The 22038-nt window shown below is 46.2% G+C and overlaps 1 protein-coding gene across 1 annotated transcript in view; it reads left to right on the top strand.

The window, feature by feature from the left end:
* PPP2R3A (protein phosphatase 2 regulatory subunit B''alpha) overlaps positions 1-15692 on the top strand; it is a 51726-nt gene extending 36034 nt beyond the window's left edge. The window contains exons 8-15 of the mRNA XM_067302031.1: positions 2759-2845; positions 5140-5296; positions 6835-6883; positions 7434-7523; positions 8859-9034; positions 9420-9538; positions 11256-11362; positions 15374-15692. Of these exons, the coding sequence (XP_067158132.1) occupies positions 2759-2845; positions 5140-5296; positions 6835-6883; positions 7434-7523; positions 8859-9034; positions 9420-9538; positions 11256-11362; positions 15374-15470 (882 nt within the window). The 3' untranslated portion in view covers positions 15471-15692. The remainder of the gene's footprint in view (positions 1-2758; positions 2846-5139; positions 5297-6834; positions 6884-7433; positions 7524-8858; positions 9035-9419; positions 9539-11255; positions 11363-15373) is intronic.
* The last annotated feature ends 6346 nt before the right edge of the window (positions 15693-22038 follow it).

The following is a 22038-nucleotide window of genomic DNA, read 5'->3' as shown; positions in this document are numbered from 1 at the left end:
TGAAGGAAACAGCTTTGTCCCTGGATTTTGAGACTACTTGGATCCTTTTGATCACTCCAAGGTAGAGTGCCTTATACCCACTTACAGAGACAGTGCTGTATTTGCTGCAAGTGCAAGAATCACATTTTATTTTTGTGTTACAGATGAGGGCCATAAGGAGACACTGGCTTTTGTGTTCATTACTGGATACAGCATCGCTTGTTGAAATCACCTGGAGAGTAAGCTGACAGTCTAGTACGGATAAGATGTGTATGCATGTTTTAAATTCTTCTTTGCCTCCATCTGCACCTTTTAGAGGTGCATTTTGGTTATAATGGGCTGTACTAAAATCTGTAGCAGTATCTGTGAGCTGTTGTATTGCCAGGATATTAAACTACCTGTATTTCTTTCAACAGAGACCAACTCCTAAAGCTGGTGAAGACGATGCAAGACATCACATGGCAGTTAATGTAAAAGCTTTAAAATGTGACTTCTCCTCCCAGAGTGTGCAAGCCAGACTGAATTAGCACTGCTCACTATTGAAAAGCTGAGTCAAGGAGTCACCAACTAAAAACAACTTGGCAAATTGCATTGCTTGTGGAAACATGCTTTGGCTTGTGCAGTGTTGCCAATGTGAATGTGAAAGGGGAGGATGCCCCACAGGCTTTAATAAAGCTTTGTTTTTATTTTCAGAAATGGTATTGTTTTTGTTCTTCCATGGGAAGACTGGAAAAAGGTCTGGAGCTGACCCATAAGTGGTTTTGGTGTTGGAGGTGGAGAACATGAGGATGTTGGGGAAATGGGAAGGGGCCTCCACTTACAAAGGCTGATGTAGCAAATTCAGAATAAATAGTTTCTATGCTGGGAAAAATGGAGTCAGAGTTATGGCTTTCAGTAAGGCCACGGCTGCTGAGCAGAAGTGCTTGTAGCAGTACGTGCCTGAGACCACTTACTCACCTGGTTTCTAAGATGGGATCATGCAGCTGGTGCTCTCGCTGAGGGACACACAGCAGGGAGACCACAGGAGTGAATTTTCTGTTACAGTTGGATACTAAGGCTATGGCTTGAATGGTGCAAATCATCTCAGGCCATGTAATAATATTCTAGTATGTGTTTCCCAAATGCTTTTTTTGACAGCTTGTTTTTTGCAACCTGAAAAGGAAAGAAAGAAGTATTGATGCTGTGTACTGATACATGCACTGCGTACTATCCATTGGAACTGGAACAGGATTTGAATAATAAAGCCTGCACTGAGTGACTGGGTGTGGGAAAGAAAATAGATGAAAAGAGATACCATTTTACCTCTGTGTGCTTTATTTCTACAGCTAACTGAGGAGACAGCAGAGGGAACATCTTTCCCTTTAGCGGGATGGTGTGAGAGAGGAGCAGTTTCTTGCATGTCACAAGTGGGGAGATATTTTGTTGTCTTCTTTTACCCTGCAGGCAGAGGAAAAGAAGTAAGCTGCCTGTCAGGGTCCTTCTTCTGCTTTGTGGGATTTTTATTTTTGAGCCCTTGGGATGGTGTGAAAACCCCATATCTTTAAGGATCGCTACAGAGTGGACAGGTGTGGTAATGGGTTGTGTGTGTGCTGAGACCCACTTCAGTCTCGAAGTCAGTCTGCAATCTGGAAGCAAAGGCCGAACAAAGTCCAGAAATGGAGGCCAGAATGGCAATGGCTGCCAGAGGCATTAACCAAGACAGCAAGATAGAGCTTTTCCAGTGTGTTTAAGACTAGAAAAGACCATTGTGATTACCTAGTCTGACCTCTTGTATTGCACAGGCCACAGAACATTGCTCAGTGATCGCTCTTGTTAAGCTAGGGTTAACTTGGTGGGGGGGGTTATTTTATTTATTTGGGGTTTTTTGAGTTGACACCCAGCTTTAGAAAGACAGCCGTCCTTGATTGAAGTGTCTGGAATGATAAAGCCCTCAGTGTTGTTTTTGGAGTTGTCCCAGTGGGTGATCACTGGCAGTGTAAAAACCTGCCCTCTTGTCAGCCTGAATTGGACTGTTTTCAGCTTCTGGTTATACATTTTATGGGAGGTGAAAAGTCCTGTTGTCCCACATCTCCGTGTGTAGGCTTTTAAGGGCCAGGCTAGCTACCAATAGGTGTCATGTTCAGCTAAGTGGAATATAGTAGTTCTGTCTCTTCAGGATACACTTTGAGTCCTCAAATCCTTCTTGTTGCTGTTGTTGAACCCTCAGTTATTTGTGCTCATCAGCATTTGCTATGTTACCAGTCTGTGTATGTAAGGCAGACTGTTAGCAAAAATTTTATACTTTGTTCCAAATCCTATATCTGTTTTGGACTAAGAGCTCGCTCTTGTGTGACAGATTCAAAGCACGGTCCTTAAATGGTGATTGCCTACTTGAAGCCATTCTAGTTTAGGAAAGAGTCCTGATTTTTTTCCGAAGTGCAGAGCACTGTATCAGTTGAGATCCATGTGGGCCGCAGCGCCCAAAGCTGGAAAAACTCAGTTTCAAAGTGATTTGGGGGCACTTTAAACTTATTCCCTGACATAAATAACGTAACTGCATGCTCAAAGCTGTGAATTAAGAGCAGAGTGGAAGTGAATAATACTGTTGCAGGAAAAAATGCTACTTTCAAACTGCATAGTGGATTAAGGATAATAGTATAGACAAGAATGTTCACAAAACAACTTTCAGAAAGAAGTCCCCTTAGGATAAGTGAATAAACCAAATAAAGTTATTCTATTTAAATTCCCAAACTGGTATACTTAAGTAGTCGGTTTCAAGAAAACTGTTTGTGTGTTGCAGGTTATACAGAGAATATTCTACACAGTCAATCGATCCTGGTCTGGGAAGATCACTCTAACAGAGCTGAGGAAAAGCAACTTCTTGCAAGTATGTTGGTTTCTGCCTCAGTAGGGTACCGAGCTTGTAGATGCATTTGCTCCTATAGGTGTATACTGTCTAGCGAGGGAACCACGCCTGGGCTGTGGTGTGGTGTGGTGTAGACCAAGTGCTCAGTGGCCAAGTAGGGCCAGAACTGGGGGCAGGAGTGAGTTAGGTGTCACAGTCACCAGGAGCGAAGACCAGGGCCCAAAGCGGGCTGAGCAGAAGGTCAAGGTGTGAGTGTGCGCGCTAGGGCTGAAGCTCCATCAGGCGGGTTGGCGAGGTCAGGAGCCAAAAGCAAAGGAAGGGAAGTGAAACCCTGCAGGGCGCCTATGGTAAGCAGGTCATTGAGCAGCCAAGAATAGCTGGTGGGCTGCCCGCAATCTGCGGTGGGTAGGACAGCCAATTTCCTGACTCCCAACCGGCAACCGGCCCGTTGACAGTTGGTCAGGTTTGTACTGTCCAGCATGTCCAGCAAGGCAGCATGTCGCAGAAGCTGATTTCCAATTTTGCAGTAAACTTCTCCAGAAAGGGTAATGAATGAAGCTTAGCGCTTGTTACCATCCCTGTGATGTATCCTTGTGGTGGGCAGAGATTTCGGGCTAAGGATCTGCCCGTTCTTTGTATATTCAACCCAAAAAAGCACCAGGTTAAAACTATCTAAGGCTGCTCAACTCCAGCCCAACCTAAGAAGCCAGAAAATCTTTAGGCTGAAAGGTCAAGGTGAGGACTTGGCTAAAACAGTGAGATTTCTCTAGTTCATCCCGTTTTCCCCTCCAGATGTAGTGTGCTTCCTCCTTTCAGATCTCTTCTATCCACTGATCACATCAGCTAATCAAAAAAACAGTGCTCCCTTTGAGTGTCTCATGCTGGTCCAAGCCCTCTGATCTCCGTTCCTGCCTACTCCACCCTCTGTTATAAACAGATCCTCCCAGCTTTCACCTGCCTCTTTGTTCACCCATTTTCTCCCTTTATGTACTCTTTCCCTCTCTGTCCTTGTTTGGGCAGCTCTTTGCTGTACGTGCCTGTGCATCAAAAGAGTGCAAACAGCATATTTTGGCATGGGCTATAACGAAAATATTAGTTACTGAAAAAACTCCCCAGGTGAATATTAGCTGCAAAGAAAGGGAGGGAACCAAGAAGAGCCTAAGAGGCTAGTGAGTGACTGCTCAGAGGTCTTGCTTCAGCAAGTCAGGACAGTGCAGGTCTGGCAGTCCCATCCTGTTGTCCCTGTGTGAAACCTCACTGAACCTAGCGGTTAGCGGGATGTGAGCTTTGTGCTGACGCAGATGGGTTCCTAAGATGTGGAGACAACTGAAAGTTGGCAGTGACCTATGGAATGGCTGTATAAGGCATGACAACTGTTTTTATGCTGATGGATAGGAGGCCCACTAAGCCTACTTGCCCAGAGACATAACCCCTTCCCTTCCTGGAGGCTGGCAGAGCAGCCAGGACAGAGCTGTAGCTCGCTTCAGACTCATGGCTTGAGTCTTTTGGTTCCTGAAGACCTGCTTCGTTAGGCTGAAAAGGCTGTCTGGTGTCCCATGGCCTCAGCCCTAGGGGAAAGGTGAGCAGGGGGGTGGCGCTGGCAAACATGCAGTGCAGATAGAGTGGAGAGGAGGGAGGGACAGAAATAGGTGTAGAAAGGGAACGACACAAGGACCTTGTTGCTAAATGTTTTCTAACGAGAGTATGTTAAAAGAGGTCATGGTTAGAGAATTGCCCAAGCCTCCCGGTTACACCAGGCCAGTTCCTGTCACCAGCAGCCCAGGGAAATCGGTGTGATTGGCATGATCTGCCTGGATGCCTTCCTCCCCAGTCCAGGCATGAGTCTGGAGCAAGACTTGATCTTGCACTTCGCGGGTCAGACCAGGTTGTGTGTTGTGTACATAGGCATTTCAGTTCCTATAGAGACCTGTGGACTTGCAGTGGTAAATGGCTCTGGGAGGCTCTTGTGCAGGTCGGAGATGTTTCACAAATAACGGAGCCTGGCTGAGGCCCCCGTTGTCTTCCTGTGCCTCTGCCTCTCTCTTTGCTATAGCTGAATGGTCGCAGGAATTGCTCGCAGGACTGGGGGGGTACTGTGCACACGCAGGCTAACCAGGATAGCCAAGCCAGATACTGCACAATCTCCTGTTAAATAAAGAATGCAGCAACAGAGTCTCCTACTGCGAGGAAAGGTTACGCTTTGAGTTAGCTCACGGAGCTGTGTTCACCCAACTTCCTCGGAGGTGGAGGACTTGAGCTGCTGGAGTGCCTCCTTGTCTAGATTTAACTTCCCACTTTTATCTGTACCATTTCAGACTCTTGCTCTCTTGGAAGAAGAGGATGACATAAATCAGATCACAGATTATTTCTCCTATGAGCACTTCTATGTCATATACTGTAAATTCTGGGAGCTGGACACTGACCATGATCTTTACATCAGCCAGAAGGATCTGGCTAGGTACAGTGATCAAGGTATGCTGTCTCCAAGCTGCTTCTTTAGCAGATGCTGTAAGTTTTCAGGGGGTGAAGAGCCATGGATAAGTTAATGGCATAAAAATCCATGAAGGGCTAAAAAAATCCAAAGGCACTTCCTCTGGCTTGGGAAGTTCACGCTCTGCAAATTGTTGAAGGCTGGGAAAGTGTGCTGGGAAGTGTCACTGTATGTGTGAACTGTTTTTATGTTGTGTATGCTGGGCTAGGTGGGAGACACGCAGTCAGATTGGCTGTTCTAGGTTTATCCATGTTCTCAGAGCATGATATGCCCCTGCATTTACCAATTAGAAACCATGATTTAATGTCTTGGTCAAGAGCTTGGGCTATTGACCAGCATGTTTTAACCCTGAAGACAAAGCTGCCTTGAACTCTTCTGTATGGTTGCCTCGCTTTTTGGCAAAGTTGGTCTAGGACAGAGAATTGAGCCTGGAGAAGTAGGGGATGTTTGGACACAAAATATGACTGGAAGTGCTGGGAGACGTGAAATACGTGGCAAGGTGCTACAGTGTGTAGGGTTACAGGGATCCGAGTTGCGACAAGTAGTCAGGAATTGTTGGAGATCTGGGGGTGGGGGACAACATTTTGTAGAGCCAAGCTCCAAGGGGGCTGAAGAGAGAAAGAAGGAAGGGGGTGTGAGGATGACAACACTGCAGGTGCGCGTGCGGGTCGGAGCGGGGTGGTGGCCCTCATGCCCCGAGCGCAGGCATTTATGGGAATGCCGTGGGGTTTTGGGTGAGTGTGGCAGTCACAGGGTTGTACAGGAGCCTGTCAGCCTGTGCCGGGGGATTTGAGGGGTGGTGCAGGACGTGTGTGCCTGGCTGGGGTGTCAGGGAGGTGTGCTGGGACTACGGAGGAGGAGGAGAACAGGTAGAAGGAGCTAATATGGGGGTCTAAAGGAAATGGGTCAGCGGTCAGGTCAGTGCAGAAATCCTGTTTCAGACTGATACTTGCTGCTTGGCCGGGGTGTCTCTACTGCACAATCGCCCCACACGTTGGCTGGCAAAGCCCTCCTGCTCACCTGAAACAGTGCTCTTTTTTTCTTTTCATTGGCCTTTCCTGCAGTGGGATTGCCATGGCTTGTGCTCTGCTAAGAAGTGGCTTGCGGGGATTTTGGAAAGGTCTTGGTCTGCTGTGTAATTTTTGCTTGGTGGCTGAACTCCTTTTGCAATGCACTTTGAAGCAGACCCTCCTTGAACCAGCAGGATTCGGTTATGTGGCAAGTCCTACTTCGGCAAAGTAGCGTTAGTATTGCCCATGTCCCGGAATCCAGATTATATACAGTTGCCATGTTTTTTGTGAAACACAGTGTCGGGTAGGATGCAAAGGCAGACACAATGGGAGAATCATCCTTTCCTGCTTTTAGGGGGCTGCCAGACAGGGACCAGTAAAGTGGCTAGATAGAGAGCTTGCTTTTAGCAATTGGGAAATGGCTTTCTGTGCATTCAGCGTGCGCAGCTGCATTTAGCATTTTCCTATGACCTGTAGGTTCATTTTCTTCATGTTTTCTTTGTCTCCAGCTTTATCAAACAGGATTATCGAGCGAATATTCAGCGGCGCTGTGGTGAGGTGAGGAGTAGCATACTGGCTGGGGATGGAAGTGAGAGGAATTTTTGTCAGGCTGATTAGAAATGCAAGAAGCTCTCAAAAATTTCCACTGATCAGAATGGTTTCCAACATGGTGCTCTAGCTGGAGCTGCCTGAATATGGAGTGGGATGTCCAGGTATCTTAAGAAAGCAAATGACAAAATCCCATAGGACCATCACTTATAGACCTCATTGCAGAAGAAGCTGGGCATGGCAGGTGGGGACATGCGGGCTCCGTGCGTGCGTGCCCCGCAGCAGCACGGCGTTGGCTGGAAAGCTGACAAATAACCCACGCCAGCCCCTCTTGCGGGGCGGGATGTGGTGGGTGAGTCTCAGCTTTGCAGTGACAGCAGGGCAGCAAACGCGGTGCCTGCAGGGAAGGGCACAAGGACTGGAGCTGCAGAGGGCAGGGAGAACAGGCCAGATGGGTGAAGGCGTCTCGTTTTCTCTCAGCAATGATTTGGGGCTTTTTAAAATGTGTGTTTGGTAACATTCTGAGTATTTAGGAGCCGGGGGGGGTTTTTTGTTTCAGGGGAAATGAAGTCCAGAAGGAAGGCCGGATGAGCTATGCTGATTTTGTGTGGCTGCTGATTTCGGAGGAAGACAAAAGGAGTGCTACAAGGTCTGACCGATTCCATGTGTCCTAGTAAAAGAGCAGAGATAAGATTATAGAAACTTCTGTGACTTACTGCTTTCCACAGCAGACGGCAGCTTGGATTTCAGTCACTGTTTGGAAGAAAGCACCTTACTGTCAACTTTTGGTCCAGTCATTTGCCTTTCTTGAGGAAAAATTGCTGAAAAGGAGGTTTTGGGTTGGTTGTTTTTTTTTTCATGTTAAATGTCTTGGTAGTAATCAGTCACTTTGGTTACCCCGTGCCCATCTTCCTGTGGGTGAGGGCTTGGAGAGCAGTGGTGAGCTGTAAGAAAAGCTGGATTTGTTTGGTCTCCCCTCTTGCGAGGGCAGTCCTTGGCCCTTTATGCAGAGGCAGCGACAGATACCACCTGCCAGCCCCGAGCCCCTGCTTCTCCGGCCAGAGTTCAGCTCAGGCGGCTGCAGCTTCGTGACCGCCTGCTCCGCCACGCTGCGAGGGCAGGCGTGTGCGTCGCTGGGTGCCCATGGTGGTGAAAGCAGGGGCTGCAGTCCCTTAAGCAAGCGGTGACACTGTAAGAGATGTGGGGTAGTGACGGCTTAACAAAGCTGTTCCTCTGCCACCCCTCGGCTCCTGGAGCATCATCTCCTGGGTAAACCCTCGAGATTTTTTCAGAAAATAGACACGTTCCCTTTGTGCATGTAGCAAGCACTAAGAAGGGTTTGTAGGTAAATCTCACTCTGTCATTTAGCAAAACCTGCCCACACGTGTGTGGTTTGTACCGCCGGCAGGCGACTGTGCAGAGGTGAACTAGATCTGCATGGGAGCATTAGGGCAGGGAATTTGATGAGTAAAGATGAGAAGAACTCATATAGCCAGATTCAGACTACCCAGAGGTGAAGGGAGAACGTAGAGCGTAACTGCTTGAAAGCATTGTCTTTTATATAAAGGAATACAGGAAATAAGTGCTTACCATGCCTGCTGTCCCTTGCCAGGGTCACTCAGGGATAGGCAAGGATCTGGCTTCAGAGTTGGTTGCGTTTGACCAGCTTTGCTGCTGTATCCGACAGGGAGACCAAAACCTCTGAGCCAGCTGAGCTGCAGCACAGCTAATAGTGGGCACTTGCTCCAGGTACCTGGTGAAACAGGTCATCAGCGTGCCTGTGCTCACAGGCTGTCTGGAAGAGCCTAAAAGCAGGTACTCTTGAGCATTGGCTTGTGCCCTCGCTCTTCCCAAAGGGTGGCCTTTGGCCAGAAGAAAATGCGAGGATGGGGCAAGGGGAGCACTGCGTTGCTGCATGGAGTCTCTGGTGCAGCCCCTGTGCTTTCACTAGTTCTGTTTCACAAGTTCTGTTTCTTTTTCCTAGTATTGAATACTGGTTTCGCTGCATGGACCTGGATGGGGATGGGGTGCTCTCCATGTATGAACTGGAGTACTTTTATGAGGAGCAGTGTGAGCGGATGGAAGTGATGGGCATAGAACCACTGCCATTTCATGACTTGCTATGTCAGATGCTTGACCTTGTTAAGCCAGAGAGGGATGGTAAGTCCTGTTTCATGGGAGTTTCCTTCCTCTCCTATCTATGGTAGCTTGGGAAAGTACTGTTGCTGTTAAGCCCATCCATCTATAGGCAGAACCTTGTAGAATCACAGAGCTGAAATTGCCATGGGACATGCTGACAGTCTAGATGGTGAAACTGTTCTGTCCCTGTTCCCATTCTTTCACATTCGTTCCAGGCTTCATCCATATGTATGTGAGGTTTAGGAATAACACTCATGCCCATTTATTGGATAATTTTAAAATCCTTGATTGACTTGGGAAGAAATTTTGCAACGTTGTTGAACTGTGACTTTGAGAATGCTAGGGAACAGTTCCAGTCTCTTGCTAATTAAGAACTTAGGAATGAAATAACATGTTGTTTCTGCAGGAAGAGTAACCCTGCGAGACCTGAAGAGGTGCAGAATGGCTCATGTATTCTACAACACCTTCTTCAATTTAGAGAAATATCTGGACAATGAGCAGAGGGATCCCTTTGCAGTGCAAAAGGTATAAAGCACCTGTACTTCTAAAAACAGGCCTTCCCAAACCCATCTGTGGAATGCAACTGGGTATAGGGAAAATCCCCCTGGATATAAGGAAAAACTTTTTCACAATTAGGACAGTCAAGCACTGCCACCAATTGCCTAGAGAGGTTGTGCAGCTTCCGTCCTTGGAAGTTTGCAAGACCCAACTGGACAAAGCCCTGAGCACCCTGGTCTGCCCTCATAGCTGACCCTGCTGTGAGCGGAAGGTGGGACTGGAGACCTCCTGGGTTTCTTCCAACCCAAATTATTCCATAATTTTATGATCTGGTTGCCTTAAATGACCCTATTGCACCAGTACTGGCAGTGCAGTATGCAATTCTAGAGAGAATGAACTTTCTCGGGCTGCTGAGTTACACTGATTCAGCAGGCCAAGGCAGGGGCTCGCCTGCACTAGGAGGGAATCTGCTTCACTCGTTTTAGAAAGGAGCTGTGAGATTCAAAACTTCAGATCCCGTTTGCTTCTTCCTGTCTCCTGCACAGCTGTGGTCATGAACAAGTAGGCTATATTTGAAGATTTATTAAGCCTCCAGGTTGGATTCTGATCCTTACCAGGGGAAACAGCACTAGCAGTTCTCCAGTAGCCTGGACAGAACCGAAGAGGAGACAGAACCCCTTTACAACACGGGCTGAGGCAGAGATACCAACTCTGCGATTGTGCCGCGCTTGTGGTAGAGTAGGTGGAAGGTTTGGCTGTTGCAGATTGTTTCTGGTTATCAGCCTGGCTGTGCTTTCATTCACTGTCCTCTCTGCCCACGCAGAGAAAATACAAGAGGAGGTTCTGGCTTTTGTATTTTCCAGTTGTTGCTCACCACTAGCAGCAGGGACTTCTGAGAGTTGGGTTTTGTCAGCTGTCGGTGTGAAGTACCTCACCTCTGGCTCCCCTTGCACATCTGGTGAAACCACAGTGCCTCAGAAAGCCAGATGTGACTACAGCTTAGTAACTATCCCCCCAGGGGCCTCTTACTCGGTCAACTACAGTAAAGTGGTGGAGATACCAAAACCAACTCTGGTTTCCTCCCAGCTGTTCCCACATAACCTGTAAGAGGAACTTTGTGGTGGTTCTTCTTGGTCTGTTCATAATTCTAGGCTTAAATATATCTCATAATCCAGAAAAATGCCCTCTTTTTTCTTTTACTGGATCATCATAAGAGCAGTCAGGTGGAGCTGGGGGTTAATTTTATCTCCCCCATCTTTTGATAATTGCTGAGAATCGACTGTTTATAAGGATATTATTTGTAACCTTCTCTCAAACTGCCCCAAACTTAGCAGTCTGTTAGAGTTGCTCAAAAGATCAATTACTATTAATGATTAAATAAATCATTAAGTCCTTTAACCAATTACAAAGGGCACAGATGCAGAGTATGCTGAGCCAGATCAGAGAAAACGTGCTGTTACTAAGGGGGGGCTAGGCTTGCTGGCAGCTCAGGTGGCACGCTGAGCTTTCTAGAACAAAGGATGTATTTCTTTTCTTAGTCACCTATGTGCAGCTGTTGAAAAAATTTGCAATTATTTTAAACTATTTTAATTAAGACAATTTTTGACTAGCCGTTTCTGTGCAGTTGCTTACTGTTTCAAGAATTCGTGTTTCACGTGTGCACATACTTGTACGCCATTCAGACCTATTGTAGTATTTGTGCGGAGGTATGGGCTTGATGTGCTTGACTGTTTGATCTCTTTAGGACATTGAAAATGATGGCCCCGAACCCTCTGACTGGGACAGGTACGCTGCTGAAGAGTACGAGATCCTTGTGGCTGAGGAGTCTGGGAACGAACAGCTACAAGAAGGGTAAGCATGGACGTTGTGCTGCACTGGGGAACCACTAACTGGCTCTAGCTGAGGTTTAAAAGCACACTTCTACTGACAGAGGTGGTGGATTTGCGGATGTCTCATTTGGACTGTCAACCCTGGGGCACTGAAGCCCAAACAGTTGCTCCAAAAGGCGGTATTGGTGTATTTGTCACAAAGCGCTTGGGACATCTTGAATTCTTTGTGGGCAGCCATGTGAATCAGCTACACATGCTGAAGAAATGTAGACATCTGGGGAAAAAGGACAAAGCCTTTTTCTTTTACAACCATACAAAAAAAGAGGACAAATGACTTTTGCTAGTCCTGGCCAAGTATTGATCGTGTCACGCTATCACGGATCAGAAGCTGTATGCACTGTTACATTTATGATGCTTAGCTTAGCTGGGCTGTGTACTCAAGCTTTCCTTTAGTCAAATAATTTTACGTTCTGCCAGACTTCATGCCTATTAGTCTGTGCTCTTCATAAGCTGTGTTTAATGTTTGAATTCATTTACTAAGTTTGTTTAGACTTTTTTCTTTTTAAAACTATTGGTTTCTGCAATAGCTACGCTCATTTTTGCAGCCTTCTATAAAATTGTGGACAGACACTCCAGCTGTCCTTACATTAATTAATTATGTAGAGCAGTTAATCCAGGACATCTCTGTGTGCCCAGGCTTTCCATAGGGGCTCCTAATGGATCCTCACTATAATTATCCTTTAGACCTGTGGCTGTGGGAGTATCATCTTCTTGAAAATACTTCTCTGGAAGTCTCTTTGGGGGTGCTAGAAGGAACAGCCAAGGAATTACTACATGTTTAGACCACGTATATCTTCACATAATTCAGGACTTCGTCATGAACAGCATTTGTAGACCCATTGAAGGAAAAGTCCTCAGAAGATTACATAATTTTCAGAACTCTCCACGCTGGAAATCACTCAATAACACTCAAATAGCAGCACCTACCAACTAGCCAGAGAGGTGCCAAGCTGTTGAGAGCCATGTTTCCTGCTCTCCCTGTGGATCCAAACAGCTATGGGATGTTCCCACACCTCCTTTGAGCTGCCTTGCTTTTTTGTGGCCCAAACAATAGAAGATGACGTGACAGGATGGAAGGTAAAAAACGCTCTCTTCCCTGCAGCCACGCTGCAGTGCCTCTGTCCTCAGCACAGAGCGGAAATAGGAGTTTGCCATAAAAGCTTTGCAGGACCATTAATCACCCACTTTACCAAAACCTGAAAAAAGAAGTGGCAGGTGATGCCAAATTTTTGAGGTGTGTGCAAACCAGCTCTGTGTCTTCCTGTAGAGAGCACTACAGCAACCTTGATGCTTGCTTTCAAGAGCTCCTGAAAAGCTCTGTAGTCATGACAGCAGGATAAGATCTCATTTGTGGAGCATAGCAACAGCCCAGGCAGGAAAAAAGGAAGGGAAAAAGAAAAACCAAAGAGCTGGATGCCCAGACAAATACGCCAGAAAGAGGGATTGAGTTCTTGCACATGCATCATTTCTGCTGCCCTTTGAGGATGACAGAAACAGGGAGTGGGGACAGAAACAGGGAGAGGATTTATGAGCACTAAGAGGGGCTGGAAGATTTTTGGCCAAGTCAGCTGAAGCTTTGAGATGAGTCTGTATCTGGCTGTCTGCAGGCCTGCCCATGAGACCACCACTCCTGGAAGAGGAATCTTACCAAGAAGCACGGGATACTCAGGGTGATTTCAAGGATGCGGTGGCTTTGTTGGGACTGGTCAGACGCTATCCCCATAACTATGTAAGGCAGGAAAATCTTGAGTTGGAGCTTCAGCGATTTGTAAATACTGCTGTGGTCAAGAATATGACTTGCCTAGCACCTGTGGTGGAAAAAAACCAAGGCCAATATGATCTAAAGACTAGTTTAGGGAGGCTGTCACCAAAAGGAAGGTGTCTTGTTGCTCAAGAAAAAGGTGCATCATGTTTCACTGGAAGCCTAAGATGATCTGAACTGTCCTCAGCCATGTCCTGCCTCATACATCTGTGTATGCATTTCAATGGAGGGAGCCCATTTCCTGGTGAATCCATGTGCACGTCACTGCATGAAGGCAGGAACAACAGTTGAAGCTGACTGACACAGGTAGACTCTTAATGCAAATATAAGCATTGTTTTTGCAGAAATCCTTTCTGGCAGTCCAGGCTATGGCCCTCCTGGCAGAAGTGGGCACTACTTTGTTCCTTGTCCCAGACACTGAATTCTCCCAGCTGGAGAGAGTTGCATCAGTTGGATGGTTCTTAGTCTTAATGGTGGACAGCATTTTTTCCAAGCTGAAAAACATAGGCACTATTGAGCTTTATGGAACAAAAAAGAGCAAAGGGGAGAAGTAACTCATGTGGGGAAAGACAAAACAACGGGAGAAGAAAACCTTTTGAAGAAAACATGAGAAGGGTCAGTCCTGAGGCAAATGGTATAGAAGGAAAGAAATAAGAACATATAATGGAGTTCCAAGGGCTGAAGAAATGGACCCATACTGCCTGGTGCAGGCCCTGGCTGAATGTGAATACAAACAGTACTAGGAAGAGGCTCACAGTCCAGGCATAGAAGAAAAGGAAGAAAAGTTGAGCAGAAGTTGGTAAAATTGAAGGGAAAAGGGACATCAAAGGAGCATGCTTAAGAACAATATTCACATGGAAAAAAGTTTTCCTCAGCTGTGTCATCTTAAGCCAAGGAGACCTTAGGGAAACTGAGGCATGTAGGAACATGCACAGTACATACCCAGGTGGGGAGCGAAGGGAGGCAGGGCCATGTGGACTCCCTACAGCTACTGCTTAAGCAAAAAGTCTGTATATTGAGAACTTCTTGGCATCCTTGAACGTGCAGTCGGAAGAGAAATGTGGATAAGTACTCCCAATTATTGGCATTGGATCTAGACCATTGTGGCCCTTCTCTCACTTGTGCAAGGATCCAGAAGGTGGGAGAAGCACCAAGCAGCACTTTCCCTTACGGATAAGAAGATGAAAGTGTTCTCTATGCTGTTTTTCTCTTCTTTGAATAAGGGTCATGAGATTAGAGCACAGACTCCTCTCTTCAGCAGGATATGTTGGCCAAAGGGGAACCTGGGACAGACTGGCAGGTACAAGTGACTCCCAAAGATTCCTGGTGCTGGCATACGGGTCAGTAGAGGAAGAACAGCAACAGAAGTGACAGATAGATACAATTCTTTCTTGGCACCATGCACCCTGGGGCATCAAAGGAGTTCTTCTGCAGCACAGCTCCATTGAACAAGTTGCAGCTATTCCTGTGCTTGCCATTTGGAGCCCTGCTACAAAAGGAAGAACATGAATTTCTTGGAAGCCCTGAGAGCCTAACCTGTAGGGTGCAGAGACAGAGGTGAAAAGTTGAGATCTAAAAACATCATTTCTCAGGCCTATGAATGGGTTGAGAGCCCTGAAGTGATATCTGCTGCTGCAGAGCCCAGAACCCAACCAGCCTGACTGCTGCAACTGGCTGGAGACAGGAACTCACAGTCAAACCTCCCTGAGCTGTAAACACTAGGACCTCGATATTAAACTTCAAACCAAATGGGGGAAGAACATAACATGATCACAGTTGTCCTTCAGTGGATGTCAAAGCATATCCTAAGCTAGAAGAAGTTTTAGAGTCAAGGTGTTTCCTAGCAAGGCAAAATTCCAGCAGGACCTGAGTCTGTGGCTGGGCAACTTCATTGCTACGCTGAAATGTTAACGATTGTCAGTATCTTACGCTAGCCTTCCTGAAACTGTGTTCAAATTGTATAACGCTGAACATCACTTAAAAGTTGTTTCAGAACATACTAATGAGGACGGGTAGGACTGCGAAGTCATGTCAGCTGTCAGAAAACTGATTACTGCTAGTCTGTTAAAATGCCTTATAAAAATACTTGAGTTTAACGTTTTGCATATTATTGAATTTTACCCTAATGCTTTAGCCACTGAAATAACATACCTGAAAATGCTCTCACTGAAGTAAACATGGCTTTTAAAGACGTACCTTCTATCTTTGCAGATCATTCGAAGAAGACTATGACGCAGATGAAGTCTTATCTCCCCCTGAAACTGGAGACAAGTCAGACAAACTAGTTATCTCAGATCTCTCAGCATAGAGAAACAGAACATGTAATCAGTATCTGTCAAACTGGATAGCAATCGGTCCTAAGACACTTAAGGGATTTTTCTTAAATCCCTCGTTGGAGCAATGTGCTTTATTTTGTACACTGTAATTTGAGAATCCTTTTTCTCTTCCTGTGTAACTGCAATAAGGTAATTTCTATAAAAGGCTTTTTACAATGTGTTATTGTGCACGCTCATTAAAAATGGTGATTGCACCTTGTTTCCTTTATATCTTTCCATACAAATTCTGTTATGTCCCCGTATGTGCAATAAATGCCAGCGTCTAATTATTAACCATAACGCCTGCATGCAACATCTACAGTGGTAATTTCTATTCAGTGACCCTTTAGCTTCGTACTGGTAGTGAAATGAGAGCTGCCAAATTAACTTGATTTAAATGAAAGTCTGGAAGTCTTTTAAAACGCAAGTCACAGTGAAGTTCTCCTTTTTATTAGTTTCACCTTTTTTTCTGGAAACCAAGGCACCAGCCCTGTGCCTGGGGAAAGTGAGGTCCCTTTCTGTGCTTTATACCACGAGATCTTCAATTGCTGCTAAACGCATTTTACAGTGCTACGTGATGTGGTGTTTCATCCTTACCAGCCGGGCAGGTCTCAGTCTTCTCCTGCACACTGACAAGGAAGCAGACACCCGGTGCTCAGGAGGTGCGCTCACGCTGCTGTGTTTCGCACGCACCAGTTCTGTCCGTTCCCCGTGCTCTTCCCAGCTCCTCTGTCACTAATCTGTAGCCTTCTGCAAGCCAAGACTAAGCTGAGATCATGAGGGGGAGGGAAAAACAAAGCCTGACCCAGTGCAGTAAGGTTTTAACAGAGGGATCCTTTAACTGGTAAATGAGTTCATCTGGTATAGTGCTGAAAACTTATTTTCCACCCATGAAATTGGCCCTAATCTCAGAGAGGAAACACTATAACTCCCTAACAAATTCTTGCTTTAAGTGCAAAATTAACCTGACTTTCCCCTTGGACTTAAAACCAGTGTCTCCAGTAACAGCACGTTAGCTATTGCTGGCGCTGCTCCTCCTGCGCAGCTGGTAGCTTCAGTTTGTGATTCAACCCAGAGGTGATTATAACATATATTTTTACCAGTCCTCAATCTTACCCATCATAGCTATACCAATAGATATGGTACTTACCTCCTCCGGCTTGGGACAGGTTTCAGCTGCCAAACTGCACATTTTTCCAACTTTTGTAACCGTGTCCTAATATGTGGCATTTACACCCGGCTTTTCCTGTTGAACTCACTGCAGGAATATCAAAGCACGACTCCTCAGAACACGCCTGCGAGAAACGTGGGAGAGCACTGCACTGCCAGGGCTAGAATCAGGTCTCCACGCAGACCCCTCCTTACCTCCTCCGCAGGCAGAACCCAGCCATTTAATATCCCATTTTTATATACACGCACCATTAGCTTGGCCTACGTTGGCCATACAGATGCTAGCGCAACGGAACCGTGATCCCTAGCTGATGCTTCCAAACGGTGCTGGTATACAAACAGCCGAGTAATCGGCTGATCAATACTTCAGCTTTTCCAGGAGTCTTTGAAGTGTCCTGCCTGCCTCCCTCTGCCTGGGTAGGATATATTGCTGCCTGATTGAGTTGGAAACTTTCTCATCAGGATCAAAATCTGAAAGGGCTGGTGTGTGGGGGGGTCAGTTACGTTGGGCTTGGAGAGCTACTCTGTTTTCCTTGAACAAAGCCTCTGTTTTCTCCAGATGCCTATACCCATCGCAGGATCCTGGCTTTTCAGGTATCTGGGAAACTTCTGGATGCTCCAAGTTCTCAGCAAAGGCACTTTCAGTTAAATTTCTTTCCATAATAAAAGATATAAACAGGGAACACTACCGAACCTGAGATAAGCCCCCTTTAATGCCCCTTTGAATGGACCAAGCGCAGAAGTGCAGTTCAACACCAGGATATGCATGATAAAAAGAACGAGGCGCACGTGGAGCCCTGCTGGAGCCCGTCCCAGGTCCACCACGTCGCCTTGCATTTTTATGAGCGCAGTAACTACGTTCCTCTCAGCCATGAGTCCTCAGACGCTGATGTTTGAATTACATCGCCATCATCGCTATAACCCCCCAGGGGAAAAGCTTTAGCGGGGATGATTCCGCAAAGATTCAAACGCAGAAGAAACTAGGAAACAATTGCAGAAATGAACACAGGACGGAAGTCACACAACCACCAACTGTAGCTAGCACTGTCCACTTCTTACCCTGAAAAATCCTAGGCAAAGCATCTCACCTCTTCTTTAATACCCAGGCTATAATGGCCTTTCTCTCTTACCTTGATACAAGTTTAAATCTCTCCAAAGACAAAACCTCCTCAAGGGAGCAAGGAGAACCTGAAATCTAGGCTGAAATAGTTTTGCCACCATCTCATCCTTCCTATTGCTTCAAGGTGCTGCTAGCTTTTAAATCCACAAGCAGCAGCAGCAACTGGCACGTCCAGTTTGCCAATAATTTAAAACCTCATTTCAGAATAACCTGGTGATTGTTTCTGTGAGACTTTAACCTGGGATAGCCGTTGCACCTCCAAGAAAAAGAGCGCTCTCAGTACGGTCCGGACTAGTACAGGAATTCAGGTTGGAAGGGACCTCTGTAGGTCTCTAGTCCAACTCCCTGCTCAAAGGCAGGGCAGCTTCAAAGTCAGAGCAGCTTGCTCAGGACCTCGTCCAGCCAAGTTTTGAAAATCTCTGTGGATGGGGATTCCACAACCTCTCTGAGCGCCAGATTTCCTCCTCCTCCTCCTTCCTAGGGAGTTCAGAATAGCAACATCCTTTTCCAGGAAGGATGTATATTCCCAGGAACATACAACCACTATTTCACCCAAGGAGGGAGTTAAACGAAGAACGTGGAAGGTTCTCCAGCTGACGCAGCGTCATCCTGTTCTGAAGCGCCAGATGTGTAGTGGGAGGAAGGCACAGCCCACCACGGCTCATGAAGAGCTGGGACCCGAGCAACCCTTGGTGCGTCGCTCCTTCAGTTTGGCATTACGTCCTTGCTAGGCTGTGTCATAAGCTGTTCCTGCTCTCGCTTCTGATCCACTGCTTCAGGATCTTTCTCCTCATATGCCATTGCAGAGGGGCTTCAACCGCAGCCCACCAAATCAGGTCAGACTTCCATCTCACACCAGTCTGCTTGAGCCAGTGCCTTTTTTTAAAGGTGGTATTCCCCTGAGCCTGGCAGAATCGCCACCTCCTTTTTAAGGTTAAGAAGCTCCCAGCTGCTCCTCTGAGCCTTCGCACAAACAGAGGTTCACTGCTTTTAAGGCAGAGTGATTCCAAACCCAGCTCGTGCCTTCTAGGAGGTCAACACAACGAGCTAATCCGAAGAAAAATACTTCACGGCAAATGTTTTGCCTCACATGCAAGGACAAGCTACAGAAGACATTGCTAGCATGATCTCAGTGCAATACGTGCAGTAATTTATATCATTTACTCCAGGAGCAGAAATCCAGTTTTACTAATACCTTTGAAAATAACCATAATTCAGCAATTTCAGATGATTTAGTAAATGCGGTATTTTACACCAAATCTATGACTTTGTCCTGTCCTAGCTTACCTGGATGGAAGGTTTCTAAAACTGCAGCACATAAACAAGGTAAATTTTGGAATTCCTTTTCTACTTTTGTGGGTTTTCCTTCTGGGATAAGTCAAAACATAAACAGACAAGGAATGAATATCAATACAGACCCCAAAGTCCGCTAGGCTGTAACACGTACCAGTCTTAGAGGTCACCAAGTTCTCTAGAATGAAACAAGCCACCAGTTACAGCACAGAAGACTTGCGGGAACCCACTTCACTCCGACTCCACCTCCCGTCTCCAACTATCAATGCCACTTTAGATGTTGCATAAAGAACATTTTTCATTGTAAATCCAGCCGAGACTGAAGTCCTATGAGCTGGATTCCTTTTTCCCTATGAATAGTCAGAAAAGTGTGGAAAATTCAATTTTTCATAATAAAATAGACATTTGTGTTGATTCGTTCTCTCTAGTCTGCTTTTGCCCAGCAAAATTAAGTCCTGGGTCCTTACAAAAACCTTGCTTTTTGTCTTTATATACACAAATATTCTCTCTTCACAGTATTAAGATGAGGAATATGGCTAGATACAACCACATGCAACTACTACTGTAATGGAACCAGCTTGATCTTTTTTTTTTCCTTTTTCTAAAATCTCAGTAGCAATTGCTACATTAGTTTTCTTCAGCAAAACCCGGGGTGAACACAGCTCCACTTCTGCCGCCTGCCACCAAGCGGCAGTATTGCAGAACAGACATGGGCAGCGTAAAAACTTCCAGTCTCACGTTTACAGAAACCGTGGCAGAAAATCTCCCTGTTTTCCTAAACAGGCGAGCTAAGAGAGCTGACTTGAGATACAAGGTACTGTTCTTAGCTTCTGAAACGAAATACACCCAAAAAGGCCAAAAAAATAAAAAAATAAAATAAAATAAAAGGTCACCGAAGGATCGTTTTAATGGCATATATTTTTGGAGCCCCGTGTTTCTAAATCACGGTATCTTAAGTCTATGCAATCAAAACGAACCTCAGTAAAAAGCATGAGCTTTTGAGCAAGGAAAATACGCAAAAATGCTTACCCTTTTGTTGTAACATTTTCTCTGTATCACTGGGTGATGGTTTTAGAAATGGAATATTTAATAATAAAGTTTCCGATACTTTATAAAAGTAGCTTGGAGATGCTTTTGTCCTGGCATGGTTTTATCTTTGTATTTTTACTTTTTTTTTTTTTGGCAAATAAAGGACTTCTGAATTTAAGAAATAACCTGTCTTGTACCGAGTGAAGGGGTAGAAAATTACTGTTCACCTTATCTTATCTTTCTGGTGGGGACCTTTGGGTTTCTTTAAAACAGCCAAGACGCATAAAAATCAAATGGTTACGTCCAGGCAAACGAGATGCGTCTCTAACATTATCAGCGCTGCTTTAGACGACAGCAGGGTTTTCAGGTTGTGTTTTAGCTTTGCTGGCGCCCGGCAGCTCTGCAGGGTTTTTCATGACAATACAGAGTTTTCTGGTGCTTGCGGGGAGGAAGCCGCTCTCCTTTCTGCCCTGCACAGTAAGGAACGCCACCATTGCACAGACGGAGGTGGCTGCACAAGGAGGCACGTGTCAACTGCCCGCCCAGCCTGCAAGAAGGTTTTCAAAGCCGGATGTACCTGCAGGAACATCTGCAGGAGGCTCAACAGAAGCAAAAGCATCGGTTGCGCCCTCGTTGTTCATGCGCAGTTTAAGTTAGTATTAGCCAAGCCAGAGAGCAAGAACATCACAAACTGCTGGAAAAGCAGTGAAGTCAACACAGATGTAATATTCAGTTCCGGTTTTGGTTCCCCCTGCTCCTCCTCCCTCCAATATTTAATCCCAAGCAGTGATTTCATTCATTTATGGAAAGAGCCTTTCCATTTTAAGCAAAAGCTTTTCAGAAGAAGACATCTCTTCCTTGCAAGAACATCCTCCACGTGTTCAGGTCGCAAGCACTAGGCTGAGTTTGTACTGCCGCCCGTGAAAGCGCGATCGAAGGTCGGCCCTTTCCGCCAGGATCTCTCTTCTTGCAACCTTTGCGACGCGCCTTCGTGTGGGAAGGCTCCCGCAGCGACACCGTTCGACGACCTGCGGCTTTGTCGTTCTGACGCAGCTCTGCAAACGCGCGAGCCTGACGCGAGCTTGGACGGCCATCGCTTTCCTGAAGAGGACCGGGTAGCAAGCTGCCGTAGAGGAAGGGAGATCCGCGAGCAGCCTCCCCTGCGCTAACGCTAGAGAAAGCTGTGCCGACGCACGGCCCCACGGGAGCAACACAGGGCCGCGGCGGCCCCCGGCCCCGGCCAAGTTAAAGCCGAAACGGCCCCCACGCCTGCTCTCAGCCAGTCCTTCCCCAATATTTCTTTGCGGACGGCCAACGGGGAGCACGAGCCGTGCTGCGGGCTATGCCGGGGCTTCCACGCTTTGATTTAACTCCCTTCGACCGCATCCAGCACCGCAAGGTCCCGCAGCAGCGGGCTGCCCGGTTGGCTCTAAAGCGGAAACTTTCAAAGCTACAACCGCTGCAATTATATTTCGGCAGCCTTATGATCCCTTCCATTGCTCAACTTACTCGAGAACAACTAGCCAGGAGGTAAAAAAAACACAGAAAAAAAAAAAAGAGGAGAAAAACCCCAAACACAACCAACCAAACCAAAGCCTAATTTAAACAATTACAAAATTAGTCAGCTACGGACTAAGTAGTATTTAGACAATAAATGCAACATATGCCACATTGATGCCCTTAGCAGTTGCAAAATAGGATTAGAAAAACTAACTTTTATTAAGTCAGTTTGAATTTGCATACACATTTCAAGAATGTGGCAGCATAAAAGGAAGCTTAAAAAAAAAAAAAGAGGAAAAAAAAGGGAAAAAAACCTCACCCCTGAATCTACCACTTGCAATTTTACATTAATCCTCAGGGCTCTCCTGCCAACGGTTCCAAACCGTGCTTTACCTAAATCGCCAACTTTTGGTACCATAGTTAATGCAGCAGCAAGATATTAAAGATTT

Source organism: Apteryx mantelli, chromosome 9 (genome assembly GCF_036417845.1).
Source record: "Apteryx mantelli isolate bAptMan1 chromosome 9, bAptMan1.hap1, whole genome shotgun sequence".
Classification (NCBI taxonomy): Eukaryota; Metazoa; Chordata; class Aves; order Apterygiformes; family Apterygidae; genus Apteryx; species Apteryx mantelli.
The sequence above is the reverse complement of the archived record's forward strand: the minus strand, read 5'-3'. Positions and strand labels throughout refer to the sequence as shown.